The sequence below is a fragment of the Anoplophora glabripennis genome, unplaced genomic scaffold (assembly GCF_000390285.2).
Source record: "Anoplophora glabripennis isolate ALB-LARVAE unplaced genomic scaffold, Agla_2.0 scaffold1179, whole genome shotgun sequence".
In the NCBI taxonomy this organism is placed as follows: Eukaryota; Metazoa; Arthropoda; class Insecta; order Coleoptera; family Cerambycidae; genus Anoplophora; species Anoplophora glabripennis.
In genome coordinates, this window is record NW_019417301.1 from 45,182 (window position 1) to 68,438 (window position 23,257).

A 23,257-nucleotide genomic window follows, 5' to 3' on the forward strand; every position below is an offset into this window, starting at 1 on the left:
AGGGTTTTGTCGGGAGAATTGGCGTTTTCTCCGAATAGTTATAATCCGAATGTCATCTTCATGCTCATGCGCGAATTGTCACTTCATTCATTCGCTGTTCGAAGGTGCGTAATCATTTGAAATTTGAAATTTGTAATGGATCCAAATAATTTATTATTAAATCTAAATATAATGAATAATTTGCAAGCTGCAGAAATTGTAAACCATCCGCGACAACATTAATTAAACCATTTAAAGTTTCAGCAATATCTGACCACTGGGGCTTGATTTTTGAAAACAGGAGAGTTAGTTCATTAGAGAAAATTACGTCATTTTCTTTTGACACACAGATAATGTGATTTTTGAAATTTTCTTGTGGAATATTTTCTCTAGATATCAAGAGAAATAATTCCACAGGGTTTTGTCGGGGGAATTGGCGTTTTCTCCGAATAGTTTGAATCCAAATGTCATCTCATGCTCATGCGCGAATTGTCACTTCATTCATTCGCTGTTCGAAGGTGCGTAATCATTTGAAATTTGTAATGGATCCAAATAATTTATTATTAATTCTAAATATAATGAATAATTTGCAAGCTGCAGAAATTGTAAACCATCCGCGACAACATTAATTAAACCATTTAAAGTTTCAGCAATATCTGACCACTGTTCTTGGGCCTTTTTGTGAGTAAAAGTAGAAGAAAACTTTCATTTTAAAAAGTTCTTCGTTGTTTCTAAGCATATTAATTTCTTTTTTGCGCTTTCGACGTGAACGAACGCTTCATCATAATTATAATAATATTAAATTTTTTGTGTTTTCAAATATACTTCTATTCAAATTGAAGTTATATTAAATTACTACGAATATCATGGAGATGTCTAGTCTCCCTGACGAATATAATGACATTTACAAAACAAACTTCAAAATNATAAACATGACACTACCCCCGGGGTTTACACAGACGAGCCGGCGAAGCAAGAAGAGCGCCAGAAGAAAGGGCCCTAGCCGGCGGGGCCCAGCCAGGACAAAAGGAGGTCCCACAAAGCGCCTACACCGGCCGCATTTGCGGTCGGGGTAGACGACGGATGGGGCCCACCTACGAAGGCTGTCCAGGCCTACACGAGATGAGGCAGGATAAAGAGGGATAATCCCCCTCGATCCCAAATCATTGAGGCCAATTTCTAGCCATAGAATAATGGCGGTCAGTTGCAAATATATCCTCACATACGGCATAAATTAAATTCTCTAGAGAATTGGATTCCTTCAACGTTCAAGAATAAGTTTTTAAGAGAAATTTGTCAGGTGAATTTTTTCTCTGGAGAATCAGTTCTCCTGTTTTCAAAAATCAAGCCCCAGGAATTTTCATAGTTTGGGAATTTTCCCATCTCTAATTTATACTATTTAACGAATATGGATCATATCCAAATTCATAGAGTTAATTACGAATTATAGGTAGTTCAGATCAGATTATTATAATAATCTGTGGTATGGGTTGGTGAGACTGTTTCTTTTCTTTCAAAATTTGACAGTTATTATAACCCGGGATATGTCATGTTAAAAAGTATTTATTATGTGAAAAACATTTTAATAGACTTGTTTATTAACAAGACTAAGTCTTCTATGTTAAAGAGTTATGCTTTTTTGTGCGATTAGTTAGTTTTTTGTAGTGATCTTATCATGTCCTTTAAAATTTCAAAAATATTGCAATTCCCTCAGCCAACATTACAATATATTTTACAAGACGAATGTGATATAGACCCCTCAAGAGGTAAATATTAGGATTTACAAATCATCTAATTTTATAGAGGTCTTTTTTTAGGTTTACCGCTTTTAGGGGGTATACTATCGGATACACATTATGTTTGGCATTCAAAAGGACCTTGTTTAGAAATTAGGAACACCAAAACAGGCATTAAAGTCGGTGCTTGGACTTTTGGGTGTATTTTGAAAGACTCTAATACTAGAATAGTGTGCGTAGAAGAAATTCAGAGGCCGAATGGCATGTTGTCTTTGCTAGCTGTTGCAATAGATTGCGCTATAAGTGGAGGATTAATTTGTATATTTGATGTTTTTGGTTCCAAAGTTATAAGAGCTATACAGATTGAAGAAAAGGTATTTTGTAATTGGACATTAATATATAAATGCGCATAAATCAACTTTTTTTACCACATTTGTGACATTGAAGGTTCGCTCATATTTTTAAACTATCATATAATTTTTTTTTCAGATTACTAGTCTACATGTAGTGGATTCTGGTTGTGAGGTTTTGAACTTGCCTGGGCCTCTAAGGAACTTTGATGGGATTATCTCGGTTGGAACAGAAGGTGGAAATGTATATTTGGTAGATATCTGCAGGCAGATCTGTGAGGAAGCACTGCATTCTGTGACAGTTAGGGATGAATTATGTCCCTGCCATTTAATATTACTGACCATAAAGGATATTCCAAGGGTAGAATATTATAAAGAAAAATCTGTGAGGGAAGGAGATCACTTAGCTATCCATCTAAATATTGTGGTGAACAGTTCAACTCATCACTTTACACTGAAAGGGCCGAAAGGTGATGACAGGATTTTTGCTAATAGAGAGGAAGTTGTAACCAGTGCCCTTTATTATTGCTCTCAGTTAACTTCGCTTTTAGTCGGTTTTAATTTTGGAGCCTTCCAATTGTGGGATCTCACCAGTTTAAAACTGGTATACACTTCACCAGTTTGCGAGGAACACTTGCCCATAACACATTTTGCTTTGCAAGAACCTGCTGATGATCCTAGAGCTTTTTGTTATATTTGGGCTTCTTATAGCAATATGAATTTACATCAGAGCGGTCTACCGTTTGCAGTAATGTATTCAGTTTGTTATGAATCAAAGGAATATCATGAAGGTTATGGGTATTTATATCAGGATTTCCAGTCTTGTTCGGTAAGATTTCAGGTAGAGCTGGGACCCTTGGGAGAACATAAGAATGGTTCTAAAGTTAAAGGCGGGTTGTGTATAGGACTGCAACCTATTTGTAAGGTTCCTAATAATAAGAACTTATATTTGCACGATGTTACTGGAGATATTCTTGCTTTATGCGCTATTTCTTGGACCGTGTGGTTTAGTCGAACAGAGACGCAAACCTACATGTTAGTATTTGACTTAAACCAGTGGTATAAAGAGCAGATGCCTGATTTTACGAAATGGAGCAATTGTTCCAATTACATATTAAAGGCCAACATTTCCGAATTAATTACAGTAGCCAGTCATAAAGGAATGCCGTTGTTGGATATTAAATTAAATAACAAATCCCTTCGGCAATTCACAGGAGTGCAGAGGTTAGAAGAACATTTTTGTCCTAACGCTCTTTCTTTTGACTTGTGGGGACTGAGGGAAAAAGATGTAATTTTGTTGCATAACGAAGGCATTCAGAAAGCACTACTCAGTCAGATAGAATCGGCAGGTCCTTTGTGTCTAATAAGGCCAAGTGATGTTTATCGTCAGATCGTCACTTTGGGATTGACACCTTTATTTGCAGAAGCGTCATCACATGTTCCAGTTTCTACAGAAATGCAACGAGAAATTATTCTAAATGTAGCATTAGAACATCAACTTCTTGGATGGTTATGTAAATGCGCCTCAGAGTGGGCGAATGGCAGTTTCTCTTCAGCAGGATGTTCTTTAGATTTCCTCATCAGCTGGGCGTTTCACAGAGCTATCGTTCTAAAAACACACTGCGATCGTTACTGCACACCTCTGTTTGATTATTCCCAGTTACGCTTAGATAATAATACAAGCATCTTGTTGAACAGTTGCATAAGGCAAATTAATAACCTCTCCGCATTTTACTCTTATGTGTTGGACAATCTGTCTGGTTTTATTTCAAACTTAGAACTTGTTGTCGAGCAGCAGACTAGTTTGAAAATGGTATCGATATACTTTGAGGTACTTCAGTGGCTTGTGAATGTCGGTTTGCTGCCTGAATGTCACCCGTCTACGTATCCAAGAGTCGATTGTGCTGATCGAGTCAGTGCACCCTATCCCGTTCAAGAATTAACAGAGTACTATAATAAAAAAAGAGCCCAGTTACAAATGTTGACCAAGGAGACATTTATCAGCAGTGATAGTTTGTTGTTCATTGATAATCTTGTCAATAATAAATGCGGGGCTCAGCTGTTGCAGAAACAGTGGCAAGATGATGGAGGCAGTGGCTTATATCCCCCTCCTTCACTTCAGTCTTTGCTCCGTACGTACCTAATAGAAGGCGCAGATATTGGCCATAAGCACTCTTTAATCATATATGTTTTCCTGGATCTCGCCATGGCATTAGATCAAAACAGATATGCTTCCGTTATCACGCATCTTATAAAGTTTCCCGCTGTATTTAAAGTCAGCTCAAGTATAATTAAAATCACTCAGGCATTTTGGCAGTTGGATCATGGAGATTTTACCACCGCAATGGAACAACTTTTAGACCCTCTCGTTCTTGGAGATGACTTGCAGCCATGGCATCACGCTATAGCCATGAGGGCATTACTTCTACAGAACCAATATAATTTTGCACTGCTCTATATGCAAGTTAGGAAACCTCCCATTACTGATGAAAAAGACATGTTAACAGCAATCAGCCTGTTTATTGCGAATAACATGTTAGATGAGGCATTTTACTTCAAGAACCAGCATCGCAACAACAATGAAGAAAAACTTCTAATGCACTTATTTAACGAATGCAATAAAAATGACTCTTTACATGTTCTTCTGTACAGATGCCTCGATACTAATGAAGAAAGAGCTTTTTTTAAATATTTAAGATCCGTGGAAAATCTTACTGCGGATGACCTTCAAGTTTTTTATTATTTATTGAGATCGAGGTTTGTCGAGGCGTTCGATGCTCACCAAAATTCGAGAAGAAAAAATCCGGAAAGTCAAGGTTTAGTAGGTCAAAGGAATACCACTAGAACCGATCAGATTGTGAGAATATTTAAGACCTTATTACCTGACATTAATAAAAATCTTGTGGATGTTGTTCGAAAAGAGAGAATAAATTTATGGAAAGAAGGTAATTACTGAAAATATTTTTGTTCCTTTTTATTTCTATCTGAAATTTTTAATAAAACCATAAATATTTATATCTTGAGGGACTCACAAATCAGAAGCAATAATTCTTTATAGATTTAAAAAAAGTAAATATTCTGTCATATATAGGGTGTGACTTTGGAAAGGAGCCATATTGATGACTTTTAGAAACACAGATCATAAGTTTGTTTTTTAAATTCCATTATTAAAACTTAATGTTTCTTTTAACCTTATCGTAAACCGATAAACTAAAAACTAAAGTAAATGTAATAAAATAAAGCGCTGAGATATTTGACCATTCTTTTTTGCTGAATTAACACTGGCCGTAATTCATGTGAACTAGGTCCATGTCAGAGGTCATTAACACTGATATTCGCAAACTAAACGCAGTGCTTTAAAAAAATAGTAATAAATATTGGTTATTAAAGTCTTGTTGAAAGTAAGTATTTCTATTTTTTATCTATACATTTTGTAAAACAGCAAAAATAATTATTTTGAAACATAAAGTAACTTTAAATTTTTTTTAGTATGTATTGACATCAAAAAAATATCGTGTCTGTGATATAGCATGTTACAAAGTTTTACAAAAGCAATCTGTGTTTACAAAATTATTTTTCATACAGATTTTCTGTTGCCACTCCCGTAGTTTCATAAGCTTAGTTTGAAAAGATATCAATAGGCACGCACATACGATTAAAAACGGGTGCTGTATATTCGCGGCATAAACAAGAGTTAAAAGTGCAGTATAAAAAACAAATTATACCTCGACTATTTATTCCATGTTTAAGATTAGTATTCTCAGGAATATACTACTACCCTTAAAAAACTGTCCCCTTGCTTAAAGTTACACCCTGTATACGGATCATGTTTTGTAACAGGGTTATTGCATTTTAGATAATAAAATTAAATATATGTATATGCAAATAGTAAAGAGAATTAATAAAATTCGCATATTTAGTGGTTGCAGTTAGTGATGAGATTTAAAATTTGGATTGAAGTAATGCGCGTAATTACATTCTAGGTTGTCACTCGTGTCTTACCTTTATCTTTTATTATATTTATTCAACATGTTTAATTTTGATAAAAATAGAAAATATGCATCATGGTAATTTGCATTTTACAATTTATTGTAGTCGCAAGACCAACTCCTTTGTCTGTCTTTGTCCATAACTCTAAGGAACAGGTTCACTATAAATCGACTGTAATCCATGCAGCATTAGCAAAGGCTAAACACACATTTATTGATAGTCCGACTACAAAAAGGTCTAGGGAAATAGTAACTGAAGAGACTCCCTTTCTAAGGACTCCAAAAGTCTCAAGAATGAGTTCAAGGTATGAGAAAATGAAAATTAGTAATTAATCTTTAAAATAAATAGATACAAAAGTCATCAGTACGTTGTTGTATATATTTTTTCTTCTTTATAATTTTAATACATATACATTTGTTAATTCTTCAGACACCCTACTCCTGTAATTACACCAAAGGTTATTGAAATTGATGAAAGTGGAGAGGAATTAAGCCCGTCTCCTTCTAAGAGACTAAAACTTACCCCTAGGGCACTCACCTCTAGCCCCACACGAAACCACAGCATTTCCATTCATTCAAGGATGTTGACACCAATTGTCAGGAGGAAGACGTCACTGCAAAAGGACGAAACACTTTTATCTAACAGTAGTTTCAATGTCTGCACACCTCAAAGCATCCTAAAGGTATGTTTCAGTAGAATTCAGTAGAAAAATTTTAGTTATTTTCTTCAAATTATAGATTAGAAATCTTGTAAGGCATGGTGATACCATTTCTGATGACACAAAGGTTGACGAGATGATAGAAGACCACGATAATTTACCAAAAATGGAAATTTCACCAAGGGTAAGTATCCTATTAGAAGCTGATAATATTTTAAAGGTAGATTAATCTATTATGTAAAAGAATAGAAAAATGCAATACCACATTATTTTAAGGTTTTCAATATATAAATTTAAAAATAACTTATACCAAATAGTTGTATAACCTGTCCAAAGACATGGCGAAACAAGATCTGCATTGCTTCGCAATTGACGAAGAAGTTCTGAAACTAGTAGAATAAAGTCCCTTGTTGAATTCTTGAGAAACGACCTTTCGGTTTCGGCCGCCAGGAAATCCAGATCTTATACCAATGGACTTTGCTCAACTAATTGATAGTAAACCATACCTAGTGCGAGTCTATTAAATAGACAGGGTGTTCTGAAAGTCTGTCAGAAAACTCCAGGAGGTGATTCTACGGATTAAAATAATAGCAATACCTATGTAATGAAAATTTTCAGAACACCCTGTATATAGGACAAGAGGGTCTGTCTAATTGTTGATATTGCTTACAATTTTAAGTGAAGTTAGGCCATCCTTGACCAAGGGACAGCTTGGTCAACGCCTTCAAATCTAAGGAAACAATAAGGGGCAATTTGTTTCTAAAACTATTTTAATAGGATTAATAATAATTATAAATGGATGATTTTCAAATTTGAGGACAGGAGAAATGTGATCGTGTACACAAACATCTTATTCATCAATTAGAGCAATGTCTCAAATGTATTGAATAAAACTTGGCACATTTTTGTTAACAATGCCTATTTCTTACGGATGGCATATCCATAACTCTTATATGTGTATTTTTTCTTGCACATCTATGAATTTTATTTTGTCATATTCAAATAAATTTCCCTGAATATTTACTTAATGTTCTTTTTAATGAAATAATTGGAAATAATAAAATATAATGTAATAATAAAAAAAAAAAATTTGTAGAAGTCATCCCTGGGCTTGTTGCCGAGAAAGTCTCTCCCAAGGGCACTGCGTAGGCCTCACGTCAAGTTTGACGATTCCATTCGTTTGTCTTCTTCATTAAGCGATCAAAGCATTAAACCATCTCTGAACAACACATTAGAAAACCTGTCGGCCGATAAGTCTACGCTGTCCTCGAAAGATGTAAGTTTAATGATTTCCTCAAAAAATAGTTCAACTTCCAACACAGATGAAGTTTTCTATTCTCCTAATACTTCCCTTAATGATTCTGAAAATAAGGAAGAGGATAATATTAATGCTGAACAAAACGTCTCGCAAGTTAGTGATGCTGTTGAAAAGGTTGAATTTGATAAAAAAATCAGTGTTACTGAGGATATTAGAGAGAACAGTTCTCTAACACAGTCTCCAAGGGCCAGAAGAAGTTATAAGAGTAAGTAAAAGTTTTTCTCTATTATGCAAATTTTAGTTTAATTATTGTAAATCGTCAATTTGAAAAAGTTGCTTTACTGATAAAAAAAAACATTTTTCTGCAAATAGAATTTTTTCTTTAACTTTTTTGATGTTGGTATCTGTAAGCCGATATCTTGGTATCACTTTATCCCTAATGAGAATTTTTTTAAGGATCTTTTGCGGACACATTACCAGTTCGTCAGAGCCCGCGAATAACAAGGCATTTTATTAAAGAAAGTTCCAAGCTGGAATCACAGGTACCCAGTAAGAGTACACTTGCTGATAGTGACAATAAGGAAGAATCCCAGTCGAGTCCCACAATAGAAGATTCAGATCTCTCCGAAGCCAGCACTTCTAAAATCGAGCCGCCTTCAATTATACAATCTCCAAGACTCTTACAGAAAGTTAAGGGACGCAAATCACTCAGCAGAAAAGTACTGGAACACAATACCTTTTCGAAAACACTTTATTCACCATCTGTAATCGACTTGAATAAGTCTGTGACAAGAGAGACTTCGTTTGCCAAAATAGAAAAGAGTGTCGTTACAAGAAAAACTCTAGATACATTGGAAGTCACCACTCAAGAAACAAAGGAGGAAATTAAAAATGTTTCTTCCTTAGCTAATACCTCTGCCAGCAGCCATCACAGTACGACAAATTCTACTTATAAGGAAAAAATCTCCGAAGGGCTTCCAGAAACTGATACTTCTATTGAAGACAATTTGTCCTTTAGCAGTCCGAATTTACCAGAAAGCTTAAAAATGTCAGATTCTCTAGTGGAATATATCAAATCGAGAACGAGCAAGCTGGAGTTCGAACAAACGCCTACTGAAAATAGTAAAATACAATTAGAGGCTTCTGAAGTTACAGAAAATTCAGAAATTCCACAAGAAGAAACTCAAAAAGATGATTCGCTAAAGGAAGACAAGTTGGAAGCTGAACCGATGGAAATATACGAGGATCTCTCTAGCGGAGCTGAAGATATAAAAGAAATACTAATGGAGAGTAGACTGCCAAGTGATCAGTATGAAGTATATGCCGAGTTGTCCAATTGTCCTGAAAACAGCTTTAACGAATTGGAAGAAAATATTTTTGAGAGAAGTGGAACCATGCAACAGGAAACAGGTAACGAAACAGTTTATTCCATTTTGAAACTGAATACCGCAATTATTTATGACGTACGTTAATGAATATTCAATATACAGAGACTTTATAAATTATTACAAGCCATGTGACCAGTAATTTCTGAAAAAAAAATGACTGATGATTGGTGTAATTTTTCGTGAGATTCTATTCAATCAATCAGCGATCTCATTATCTCGACCATAGACTTGACAGTTTCTCATTGTTCATTGTAAACGAATCGTTAATATTGGTTGACACTAAAATTTAGAGATTTTTAGGTAACAGTATTGGTTGCCTCAGCTTGGTGGTCATGGGGCTTGTAAACATTTATGAAGGCTCCATATGTCCAAAACTTTTGAAAGTAGAAAGCTTAGGCTGTCTAATTTTGTATGTGTTTTATGCCATTTTAATATATTTTATATAAAAAAAGTTATCAAGAAAAACGTGTTGCAATTTAACCCCTTGAATACTTTGCGACATATTTTTTTATGAAACGAACAATGTTTCTCACGACACCTGTGTATGAACATGCTGTGCGGACATTGTAAATTCTAAATTTATAATTCCGATATTTAAATAGGACTACTTTAATCCCAATTAGCAATTTGTGAATACACTGATATCCAGATGAAGAGAGAGATCACAACAATCTCGACATAAAAAGTTGGAATTCCATTAATCCTCATAAAAATATAGGGACTACTTTAACCCCGACATAAAAAGACGGTGAAGTTTATCCAGAAAATGTAAATTGAACTACTGTGATATTTGCATTTTATCAACAACTGTGTCGTTAACACTTTTAAATTAAATTAAATTAAAGCAATCTTAACTTTTTTTAACGAGACATTTTTTATGTGAGGATTCTTGTAATATATACATTTTATTTTGAGATTAGCATAATCTCAAATTTCCACTAACGGTTAGAATAATCCTGATTTTTAATCTTGAAATTGGTTAATCACGTTTTAATGTCGGGAGTGGCATAATCTCAACTTTTTATTGCAGGAGTAAAACAATTTTATTTAGATCAAATGATGTTGGCATCATATTAGAGACCTTCTTTCACATATCAAAATATTTTATTCAAAATTATTATTTATGTCCACATGTCAAATTTGAAAATAAATCAATATATTTGAATAGATAGATCTACCAGATAAGCATTTGTTGTCACCAAGCAGCCTGTCTTTGCCAGTATTGATTTAATCTTGTGTATTGTGTTTTTCAGTTCAAAGGCATTTAGAAAAACGACCAAGCACTGCAGCCTCGTTCAATAGCTTCTACCAGCGTGGCTCTGATAGTTTCTATGTCCCTGAAGCTGAGAAAGGCTTCTTAGGTGACCACTCCAAAGCAGAAATATCTATTTTGAGTGCAGAATGTGAAGTTTCAGAATCTGAAAAGGGCTTCCTGCCTAGTATTCAAACAACCAACCAAGAAGACGTTATAGAAATCGGCAGTTCTAGTGATGAACAAGATAGCAGCAAAGGTGGCAACAGCGACACAAGTGACTCTAGATCTTTAGAGAAAAGTGAAAGTGATGAAGACGAACTTAATATATCATATGAACGTAATATTCATGTTGAAGAAAATTCAAGATCGTTGGTTGATTCGCATGATAGTAGAACAACCGATAATTCTGTTGCAGATGAAGATGTTCACAACGAAGCTAGACTGATTGTAATAGAACATGTTGAGGAAATAAATAATTTTAACGAAGTAGGCGGTGAAGCCGACAGTAATTCTGCGGATTGGGTAAATAACGAACAAGAGTCTAGCGATGAAAGTAGTGAACATCCCGCTGATGAGGAAGTTGTAATTGCAGAAGACAGACAACCTGATGAGAATAAACCAGAAGAAATTATCGAGATGGAACTTGAGCAACCCTTGCAACAGGGAGAAGAAGCAGAAATAATAATCCAAGCAAATTTACCTGAAATAGATGCATCAGAAATAAAACAAGATTATAAAGAACTGGTACCATCTAGTGATGGAATTCCACTAGAAGAAAAAGAAGAAGCTAACGAAGGTGAAGAGGTTGAGGAAAATCAAGATATCTCCCAGAAAAATGAAACTGTAGAAAATAAACCAGGGGATTCATTAATTGAAATCAAAGAAATACCTAACGGAACTAATACTCAATGTGTGGATAATTCAAGGGGGTCTCAATTAGAGGACAAAGCAAGTCAACACGAACATACCGATGAAAAGAATGTTCAACCTCCTAGTATAACTGAAGCACCTGTGACTCACAAAGAAAAAACCACTTGTGAACAATCCACAAATACAACAATTCTGTTTGAAAAAGAAGAGACCATTAAAAAGGTTGAAGAAATTTCTGATACTACCACCGATAAAACACAAGAAAATATTGCACAAGAAAAATCTAAAGTCGACCAATCCGCAAATACAACAAATTTTGCACCAGAAGAAAGCATGAGAAAAAGCAATGATAGTATCATTGAAGTCGAGAGGCCAAATGAAAGAAAAACGTATCATCGTGCGAAAGTTGTTACAGAAGACCAAACAATGTCGTCTGTAAGCTCGGACACAACTGAGGGTGAAGTCGTTAAACATGAAATAGTTGTGAAAGCAGACGTTCACATTCCAACTAGAAGAAGAACCGAGGAACCTTTGGTCAAACGCTTAACCAGACGAAGTAGCACACTCTTCTCGAAAACTGCCGAGTCTGATATTCTAGAAAATATAACAGATCCCGATGTATCACACTCAGTGCTTGGTTATGATGTATTGGATGAAGACCTGCCAAACACTACCTGCCCAACACCTAATAGGAAAGCCTATGTCACGGATATATTAGAGGATAGTACTCTGGGAACAACCTTTAATTCTGATAGCGTCTTCACACCAGGTAAATGTACAGGGTGATTCATAAATGAACTGACGCAGGGCACGTGCATATAGAAATATGGTGTTTTAACGCAGGTTAATTCTATACCAAGGTGCTTCGTTTAGTCGGTATATGGCATTAAAGTTGTAAAAAAATTTAAATTTCTTCCAAATAATTTAACACGCCTTGTTTTAAACGAAATTTAGCAAGATAGTACTGTCACTTTTTGGCAAAGTATTTTTTCATATTTTTTTTGCAAGTGACAATTACAAGTTCAACTCTTATCTTTTTATTGATTTAAAAGATGCTTTAAATCTTCTCGAATAAGGGGAAAAGTTTTATGCCTGCACAAAATTTTTTTCTTTGAAATTATGAACTTTCCCAGTGTGTCGGACTTCTTCGAAACAACTGGCTGCGGCACATGGGTATCTGCAGGAAGGGTACAGCCTAATGACTTACATTTTGATTTCTAACTTCTCTAATACTACTAACAGACGTCGGTAATACTAACAGGTGCCGTTAGAAGGAGTTTGTGTTCAATTAGAAGCATTTTCAAGCGAAAGTACGTTAGAATATCACATATCTCAAAACTTTAAAAGTGCTTTTTTTGAAACATTTCTTTTTAAAATTGCATGCAGCCATAATTGCAACAATTTTCATTCTATTCACTTCAAATTATGACCAAATCTTTAAAATAACATTCTGAAGAGAAATACGTTTGGGATTTTCGATAAATTGAATTTAACATTATTGACAAATGATTGCTCCTTTTTTTTGTTAAAAATTAAACTTTTTACTTCAAATACTCTCCAATCACGCAATAATTGATGTTTTAAAAATTCCCTACAACTCTAACGATACTCCTGTAGAATAAAAGGAAATTTTTTGTTTTTTCTATATTTAAATTTATGTTAGTTACGCTGCGTGACACAGAGCGCCTCAAATTCAACATGCCCCACGAGAATGGCTCCAGTGTTGTCATTTTGTACTATTTATTAATAAATACAGGGTGTTTGTAAATAAGTGCGAAATATTTTAGGGAGTAGTTGCCGCAGTATATTTTGTGAAAAAAAGCTCATATAAACGTAGAGCAAAATATGCTTCGTTTCTGAGATACAGAGTGTTTAAATTTTAATTTTTTATTTATTTTTATTAATTATTTCAGAGTTTTAAAGATATTGACTCGAAATTTGAAAAACGCTTTGGAGGGATAAATGTGCATTTTTTGGGGTGATTCGAATATATACCGAATATAATCTATACTTGCAGTGGAGTTCGTGCGAGAATACCACGATGTTTTTTAATAAAATTATTTCTCGTTTTGGTATTTTTTTAGAAATCCGCCATCAATTCTGAATGACATTGGTCTCTTCAATTTTTTTCGTAGGATGCACCATTTTTGAGGAAAAAGATAAAACATATTTTATTGCAAGTTTTGTATTTTTACTTTCTATTGATACATTATCTAGTAGGTTGCTGTCAATATTTGTAAATAAAATACAACCATCAAATTTCGAGTCGATAACTTTAAAACTCTTTGAAATAATTAATAAAAGTAAATAAAAAATTAAAATTTGAACACTGTATCTCGGAAACGAAGTATATTTCGATCTACGTTTATATGAACTTTTTTTTACAAAATAACTTTGGCAACCACCCCCTAATATATTTCGCACTTATTCACAAACACTCTGTATATATAAATATTTGAACACTTAAAGAGATGGTTAATAACACCTTTGAATATTATTTAAATCTTACTTTTCCTTCCTTTAAAATCTTTAAATAAAAATTTGCAAAAAAACGTTTATTAAAAGGATTATTTCAAATGTTTCCTCTTTTATAAATGTTATGATTTTTTTATGGTCACTTTATTAGTGATTACCGACAAATTTTTAATACAAATCTGATTTTATTGCCATGAAAAATTTGATTTATTTAATAATAGAAATGAAATACTTAATTTTAGGGTAGAGTAGTTTCAAAATCTCATGAACCGCGAAATGCGCGAAAGGCGTGGCGTATCCACATAATTCTTCTAATAAGCACGTTGTGAAAACATTGACTCAGAATTAGACCACGTGCCTCATTACAACCAGAAATGAACTAAGGCGCTCGGGCATCAATAAAGTCAACTGGCGAACGTTAGTTATATATATTTTTATTGCTTAAATTAAAATAATAAAGAATAGGGCATTTTATTATGATATTTCTAATCAGAGCAAAGGCTTGTTTATGCTACGAGAGCTCGAGATAGACTGTGAATAATGGATGTAATGTTTTTAGAACGTAGAATAATTTAGGCGATGGTCGGAATTATGTTTCTGCGCATATGAAGGTCAAAGCTCATAAGATTTTGAAACAACTCTACAGATATGTTAAATTGAATATTCTTTTACGGAAATTACTAAAAATAACCATAATCAATAATTTGGCCATTTATAAAATATATCTATCTCTTATTCTTTTCTTTACTAACAGAGGAGACTTACTTAAATAAAAGAGTTTTCATGTGACAATGGTGTACAATTCGAAAGAAATTAAAATTAGGTAAAAATTTGTGTAACGTTATTAATGAAATTGTTTGAACAATTTACATTAACTCTCATTGTAGAATACTATTCAGCGACAAAGCACTATACATTTTTTTCCATATTTAATAATTTTTGTGAGTTATGTAATTACAGTTTTCTTAACTCTGTTCCATGTCATCTACACGGCATATTAGTTGAGTTAAAACACCATATTTTAAGGTCTTCTGACTCACTGGGATCTGTTCTGTCGGTTAATTTACGAATCACTCTCGTTTATGCACACATTTAAAGAGAAACAAGCAAGTTTTTTTTTATGTTTCTGTATAAACCAATTTTTTTACAATCAAAACATATTCCAGAGTAAAAAAGTTAAAGCAATTATTAGTATTGTAAAGGTAACAACAACGTTCTCAATGTGCGCTTGAGAAGTTTTTTGCATAAAAAAACTTTCTGCGCTAATGTTCTCTTCTAGTAAAAGAAAGGATTTTTTTTAAATTCTCTTGCTTTTTACTCATTAATGACAACTTTTTGCAAATATTTCTTTTTTAACTTAACTGAAAATTGGAGAATATATACATTTTCATGAAAATGTTCTGGATTAATAAAAATTTTAATTGAAGATGCCTCTCAAAATCCTATATAGTGGAACCTCGATTATCCGAACTAATTATTCAAGCCACTGTTCAGATAACTGATTTGTTCGGATAATCAAATTTGAAATGCAACCATATAGGAAAATCTTTATAAAGTATCAGTGCAACTCAAAGTACATTCTTTGGTGTAATAAACTAAACTTAACGTGTTTTACTGATATGTAGTTCACTTTTTAAAAAAATCTGTAATCTTCCATTGAGTAAGAGCATCCCTTTCTAATTTCTTTGCTGCTACGTTCAACATTGACAAATGCACGCATTAATACATGGTATAACAACATATGCCTACGAATACGAAACGTGTTTGTCTGACCAACGAAGTGAGCACCCGCTTCACACAGATCATCGTGGGGGAGTGGCCTTGTGCAGTTAATAAAGACTTGTTTGGAAAATACCATTACTTTTTTCATGTTCGGATAAGCGGATATTCGGATAAAAGCATGTTCGGATAACCAAGTTTCTACTGTAGTTTGATAATCAAAACTCGTAGGAAAATAAATAAAGTCTTGTTAGTTCCGTTTTGAGGAACCTTCTGAGTTCCAACTCGACAGCTTAAAAAATATCAATGAAATTTTATACTCCATTTCAGAAGAATTACTCTAATTGCAACTGAATATGAACTGAATATTTGTAGACCTCCCTAAATTTTAAAGAGAACACTTTTAACAACAATTTGAAGCCTCGTTCTTCAAAAGTAGTCACTGTATTTGAAAACTACATGATTTTTTTCCAGATTATTAATATAGTTCTTTGTTTAGGAACAGGAACACGTAGCCGACGTTCACGTTCAGTGACTGCTAGCCCTAGCAGGCCTTCAAAATCACTGAGATTTTCACGGGATAAAACCGACGAATTAGACCAATCGAGTACCTCCAAAGATATCCAAAAGAAAACACGTAAATTGAGAAGAACAAGAAGTGCAAGCGTAGACGAGGTAGTGGCGTCTCCTAGAAGATCTTTACGTCGCAGTAGTGTCGATGAGAAATCAGAAGACAGCGCTGAAAGTCAAAAGTTGAGAATTAGAGGAAAGACCACTTCCGTGTCCCAGTTGCCTGTTATAACAGAGGAAGAAAAAGATAAACATAAACCACGTGCTAGAAACAAAGCAAGTAGTGTGGAAAATTATACAACCACCAGAAGGCTGACAAGACGTCAGGCCAGTTTCATAAAGGGTGTAGAGACTCCATCTAGTGTCACTGCACAAGATGATAGCGATACGGAAAAACTTGTAGACGTTGATGCTATTGATCCCATTACTCTACTGCATAAGGAGCCATTCCAAGGTAAGGAAAAGTACTGAAAATATATTTTTTTTTTCTGTACAAGATGTAATTTTAAGTGGGAGTGGATCAAGATGAGATTTAACAGCATTCTCCTAATTGGGCGCTCGCTTACGGTTAGCCTGCGCGGTTTTCTGGAATAACCAGCCATTCCAAAGGTGGATTATGATAATTACGAAAAAAAGATATCAGTTTGCACGATTTTCTAAATTTCAAAGGTTATCTCCGTATAAATATGATCCCCATTCAAAGTTACACCCTGCATAAGTATAAAATAAAATGATTCACAAATTTATTTTATCAGTTTCATTTCATTTTGAATGTTTAGGCCCTCCTGATCCCGACGAAGAAAAAATTTATGAACCTTCCTCACCGTCTAACAGTACAGCTAGTTCCTTCAACAAACCCGTCAGACGTGCCTCCAGGTCAGCTTCTATGACATCCGATTCATCTGCTCCACCTACCACGCCAAAAAGGAAGACAAGGCAACATTTAAGAGTGGACAGTCCTTCTCCAGTGGGTAAGGTTTTAGAAACCTGTCTATATTTAGATGTGCACCTGCTGTGTATATATATTTCAGGAGTAAAAACAAGATCTAGAAAACAGTCCGAGACAAGTTCAGTAACTTCCGAGAAGTCAGATCCCCCCAGCCCTGCCAAGAGATCAAAAAGGAGACATAGTTCTAAAGAACCTGAAGAGACTAACAGTACAGCATCTGCTCCTGTCTTGACAAGAAGTACCCGAAGTAGAGCTAATTCCACCTCATCGGTTAAATCGGGTAATTAAATGAATCAAGACAAAATTTTACTGTGGGCATATTTACAACTTGATATTCATTTTTAGATACATTAAATTCTCCTAAAAAGAAACCGAGAAATCGTCGATTAATTTCAGCAAAATCTGACCTTCCTGAAATTACAGAAGAGAAAAACAGTGAAGCGGTGAGTTTAGTCATTACCATCTAGATTACCGTTGTGAATTAAAAAGTCAACAAAACAAAATAGAAATTCGTATCATTCCATATTTAAAGTTCATATTACAGGCTTGTCTATAAATAAAACACAACTGTTTTATATTAAATGTATTATAAACTATGTCGATATTGTTGATCGACTCTGTCTATCAACATTGTTGACCGATGAATCGAAAAGAGTTCACCTGTCTACACCAAGGAAGCAGAAAAGGAGAAGGGCCTCTAAGGCCGGTTTTCGGCCCCATTTGTTTTTTTTCGCCAGTAAGTATAGGTCATAAACAGTCGATTTGACCCTAAACGGAACCTCAAATACACCCCACCCCCCCCTTTATTCAGTCCACAGTCCTATACCCTCCACAGTCCCTATGATAAAATAATAGGGTAGCATAAACGCCTTGTATGTGACTATTTGCCAGACTACTACCCTTGAGCCCTTTTACATATTAATTCGCTCATACCCTGACCCCCCCAAACAGTACCCCTCCCCCCCGCTGATTTTATTGAAACTACTCTTAGCGTTACCCAGAAACAACGACGTGGACGTGGTAGGTATTTGTTTCTTTTGGGGTGTTTTATTAACGTGAGTCTCCTTGCCTCTCACTGGGGTGCTTTATTAACGTGAGCGGGGGGGGGGGCAGGGTATGAGTGAATTAATATGTAAAAGGGCTCAAGGGTAGTAGTCTGGCAAATAGTTAGTCACTTACAAGACGTTTATGCTACCCTATTATTTTAACATAGGGACTGTGGAGAGAATAAGGGGGGGGGGGGTATTTGAGGTTCCGTTTAGGGTCAAATCGACTGTTTATGACCTATACTTACTGGCGAAAAAAAAATTTTTTTTTTTTAAAAACCAAAACGTTTAATGAAGATGACGCCATTATTGCCTGTGCCGCATTTGTTATTATCACCTCTAAAAAAAGGATAACATGGCGTAAAAGGTTTTGGCTTCGACCAAGTCTTCAGAGTAGAAATCGGTACAGTGGTAGTAATATGATAGAAGATTTAAAAAGGAGTGATATCAAAATATTGAACCTTGAATACAGATCTAACGGTGGTTTCAGAAATGGTTTTTGAATGTCGGAGGGTGAATTTGAATGTTTGTTGCAAAAAATCGGGCCAAAAATTTGTAGCAAGACAGATTTGTTTTTATTTGTACGTTTTATAAACGCTATCACCTTTTCTTTCTCCCATTTCATTTTACCGGTAGATAGGGTAGGTACCTAGAAACGACGAGAGACGTCACGCTCAAATCTGTTTTTCGATGTCGAACGTCAAACGCCGAGTAGCACTCTGGATTCGATTTGACTACCCCTTGATTTTACCGACAGCTCATGGAAAAACCGGTCAACAGGTCGATCGACAAACTCGATTGTATCGTACACACTAAGTCGACTGTGTCGACAGACAGAGTTGATCGATAATGTCGACTCAGTGAGGACGTGCCTTTAGATTCAGTTTAGCCATTGAATAAATGTGCAGTGGGGGATGTAACATATTTTATAATAAATAGAAATTGGCCTTTGATTGGTGTTGTAAAAATTTCCAATCTCTATTTAATCAAACGACACAAAAATGGGCGGGGCTAGAGAAAAGCAAGTAATGGTGGGGGAGTAATATAAAGCTTTCAACTTTATGAATTCTCAGTCTTATGAATTTAAGTTAGAAATATACTTTTTAAAAGGTTTGCTGTTGCCAAACTTGCCAGTTGTAATAAACTAAGCCTTGTGTTGCATTCTTCGATATTTTTCTTATGTAAAATAGAGTTTGGAAATGAAAACAACAACCTTTTTTTATTTTATTAGATACTGACACTGAAAAAGAAATTTTAATGAATAACCCTTTGCATCAAAAACATCCGTCATGGGTTGATTTTATAAATTTAATTTTGCCTAACCAAAAGTATCTTCAAAAATAATAATCACTATAACGCATTACACAGTTTACGTTTCGAAAAACTATATTTCCGTTATCAAAACATTTATTTTCAAATTATTTAAAAGTCAAATGTGACACTTTCTCGGAGTACGATATTTTTGGTTAGGTAAAACTAAATTTATAAAATAACCTTTTGGCTAATCCCTGTGAAGCAAAGGGTTATTTATCATTTTTTTTATTTTTTGCCATGTGGTAGAAACACCCAATCCAAATAAAAAAGTAACTGAAAATGCCATAAATAAATAATTACAAACAATTTCAAAAACAATGTTTTAGAATACAGTAATACTCCGACTTACGCTACCCCGTCTTACGCGAATCCTGAATTATGCGATTTTTAAATCTCGTCGATTCGGCATTTATTTGAGCAACGCGCTACTATCGTTTCTTCACTCCATCCACACGTGTTCGGTTTACGACGTGTTGATATGTTTAGCGCGAATTAGACGTATAACTACAAATTATTATTTTGTGTTACACAGTGTTACACTACATATTGTGTGTTCGTTGTATCTCCGGAGACTTAACAGACTTTACTATGTCATCCAAACGAAGTAACAAATATCGTACGGATGTAATTTTTATGTATTTATATGCAAAATTGTACCCCGACTTACGCAAATTCGACTCACACGGTTATAGCTCAGTCCCACCTATTGCGTAAGTAAACATAACACACTACAGAAATGAGACAACCCCCAAATCCAAAAGCCAAGGGCTTGTGCGGAAGGGGGCTACACTTGAAAAAACGCGGACAAACACCCATTATCCATCGACATTGCCAGTGCCGACACCGGGGATCAAACCCGGACCAGAGTAGGCAGCCTAGCCGAGAAATGCTTGCCACCGCACTCTCGACGGACTGCGCTACCGTGGCGATAAGTTCGGGGTATTACTGTATATTAAAACTACCATTTGTGGAAATATGTAAGTGAATTGGCCAAAGTGACATCTGTCTGTTATGGAATAATGTGAGCGTTGGAATTGACAAGTACCGAACAATATAACTTTTATTATTATTATATTTTTATTACTTCCTTCGCATAAACGTTCATAGCAGTTGGATTGCTCTTTTTTATTAAACAAATTAAGCTAACAGCAATACGTGTCCACTTCTGTTGTGTATAATTAGAGGCTAACCAAACAATCATATGGTTAGTAAGATCACGATGATCACTAAACAACAGCACATCAAATGAGAGGTAATCTAGATGGTAATAGTTCAGTTGATATTTTCCTTACACTAAAATTGTGCCAATCAAATTTATAGTATTTCAATTCTCATTATGTATTTTTTTTTTTAATTTCAGGGCGGCTCCAATGAAAAGTCCACCATAAAAAGGCATACAAAGAAGAAAAGCAGTTAGAGTGTTAATTTTAAGCTAAACGTGTACCAGAGATATTTTGTTTTTGTGTGTATAAAATGCAGATATAAATAACAAATTGGTTTTTATATAACTTTGTTGTATAGTTTTATAAAAATTGATGAAAATTAAATATTTCATTTTAAAATTTAAAGTCCTTATACCATTACCAACATAACTTGTTTCTGCGGCCTACTGAATAATAATTTGGTGCCCTCTCTCCCGCCCAAGTCTCCGTCTTCCAGGCTAATCCTTGTGAATAGAATAAGGGGTAGAGATATTATTATTATTATTATTAGTATTAAGTATTGGATTTCATTTTCATTTTAATATTTTGCTAAACAAAATTCTAAAGGGCGTTTAAGCTAAAAATTACTATTAAACCGAGCAAATTGGACAATAATCAGATAGTCACACCAAAAGATTTCTTTTTCAAAATTAATAAAGGCACCCAAGAAAAAAACAAAACTAAAAGAAAAATAATCCCAGAGAAAAAATTATATATGCTCACCACAGCCAAACTGTAAAAGACATTAATGAGACTTTTAGAAACTTTTTTTGGATAAAAAATGGCTCACCAGTACCATAATGAACCCCGAATCAACAAAGTTTAAAAATAATTCTATAAAAAGGAGGGTTAGTAGAGGAAATGAAACACTGAACCTCCGAAATCTGTGCAGTAAGATGGATCATGATGTGGTTTTTTGCATTCGATTCGTCCAGCGTCCAGAAAGTTTTTGACCCTATGTGATCAATGAAAAATGAAAATTTCATCGGTGCATAAGAAAAATGCATTTTTAAAATTGTATCTCGAAGAGATAAAATATGAAAAAATTATAACTCAGAAAATATTGACAGAAATGAGTTCAATTTTGCTACTTGGGGGTTTTTGGGGTCGCTGAACACGAATATCACGACGGCAACGGTCTCCGAGGTACCTAGTGCCCAGGGTGACCGATTTTCACGTCGTGTCTTGGAGTTTTGTGGAAATTCATTATAAACTTAGCCGAAACTCGTTACCTCTGGGTTTTTGAGGTCGCTCAGCACAAATATCATGACGGTAACGGTCCTCGAGGTACCTAGTACCCAGGATGGCTGGTTTCTGTGACAACTATTTTATTCTTAATTATTTTTTATTATAAAAATACATTTATTCATTACAAAATATACATATTTTCAAAAAATATTATACTTACGATATCTTTACAATTTAAATTTTTCTTATTTAATTTTTTTAAATTTTCATTATTATCTTCATTTAGTGTTTCTAGTTCCCAAGAAAATATGTCATTTGCAGATTATTTTTCATTATTCGCACAATTAATATGCTTATGAAGATGACATCGGTACTTCGGAGACCATTACCATTGTGATATTCATGTTGAGCGACCCCAAAAACCCCGAGGTAACGAGTTTCAGCTAAGTTTATAACGAATTTCCACAAAACTCCAGGAGACGACGTGGAAACCGGCCACGCTGGGCACTAGGTACCTCGGATACCGTTGCCGTCGTAATATTCGTGTTCAGTGACCCCAAAAAACCCCGAGTAGCAAAATTGAACTCATTTCCGTCAATATTTTAAAAATTATAAATTTTTCATTTATTAACTCTTCGAGATGCAATTTTAAAAATGCATTTTTCTTATGCACCGATGCAATTTTCATTTCTCATTGATCACATAGGGTCACAAACTTCTGGACGCTCTAACGAGTCGAATGCAAAAAACCGCATCACGATCCATCTTGCTGCACAGATTTCGGAGATAAGGTCGTTTTTAGTGCTTTATTTCCTCAATTAGGTATTTTTATATTAAATTCTAAAATTCCATATCAAATTTTACTAAAATAACTAAGTGTCTGTTACTTTAAGAAAATTTTTGAAAGCCTGTTAACTTTTTAAGAAAGCAATATTGCAACTAAGGTAATTTCATCCAAGGAAGTTAGCCTTGAAATGTGGTTCATTAATTATGGGATGGGATACCCTGTATAATAACACTTATTAGTGCGCAGCTGTAAACTTTTGACATCATCCATAATTGACCGTACTGTATATTTTACCCTTGTCATTAAAGGTACTTTTCATTTTTGACAATATATTTTTTCCATGTCGCATTATGACCAAAAAGAAAAAGAAAAGTGTTTTCAGTGCCTGTTTCTCTTGTTTTAGTAGAGTACCTATAGGGTGCGACGAGTTAACGTGCCCTGATTTTGTCGGTGATATCACGGATTTTGAATACATCGTAGAAAACATGAGTATAAAGAAAATTCCAAAAAAATTCCTAAATGA

The 23,257-nt window shown here is 34.5% G+C and overlaps 1 protein-coding gene across 2 annotated transcripts; it reads left to right on the top strand.

The window, feature by feature from the left end:
• The first annotated feature begins 1,511 nt into the window (after positions 1-1,511).
• LOC108915799 (protein ELYS) lies at positions 1,512-21,064 on the top strand. Of its 2 annotated transcripts, none has more exons than XM_018721934.1 (14): positions 1,512-1,745; positions 1,785-2,089; positions 2,205-5,010; positions 6,161-6,359; positions 6,485-6,737; positions 6,793-6,897; positions 7,810-8,236; positions 8,428-9,381; positions 10,613-12,253; positions 16,178-16,702; positions 17,028-17,219; positions 17,280-17,477; positions 17,543-17,640; positions 20,918-21,064. In XM_018721934.1, the coding sequence occupies exons 1-14, from the start codon at positions 1,655-1,657 to the stop codon at positions 20,972-20,974; spliced, it is 7,851 nt and encodes a 2,616-aa protein (XP_018577450.1). In that variant the 5' UTR covers positions 1,512-1,654; the 3' UTR covers positions 20,975-21,064. The 2 variants fall into 2 exon arrangements, with proteins under 2 accessions (XP_018577450.1, XP_018577451.1); XM_018721935.1 differs by having other exon boundaries at positions 1,797-2,089.
• Positions 21,065-23,257: the final 2,193 nt, after the last annotated feature.

Coding starts and splice junctions, on each gene's coding strand:
- LOC108915799 (XM_018721934.1), top strand. CDS start 1,655: ATGTCCTTTAAAATTTCAAAAATATTGCAATTCCCTCAGCCAACATTA. Junction 6,898..7,809: donor AAATGGAAATTTCACCAAGG/GTAAGTATCCTA, acceptor AAAAATTTGTAG/AAGTCATCCCTGGGCTTGTT. Junction 9,382..10,612: donor AACCATGCAACAGGAAACAG/GTAACGAAACAG, acceptor TGTGTTTTTCAG/TTCAAAGGCATTTAGAAAAA.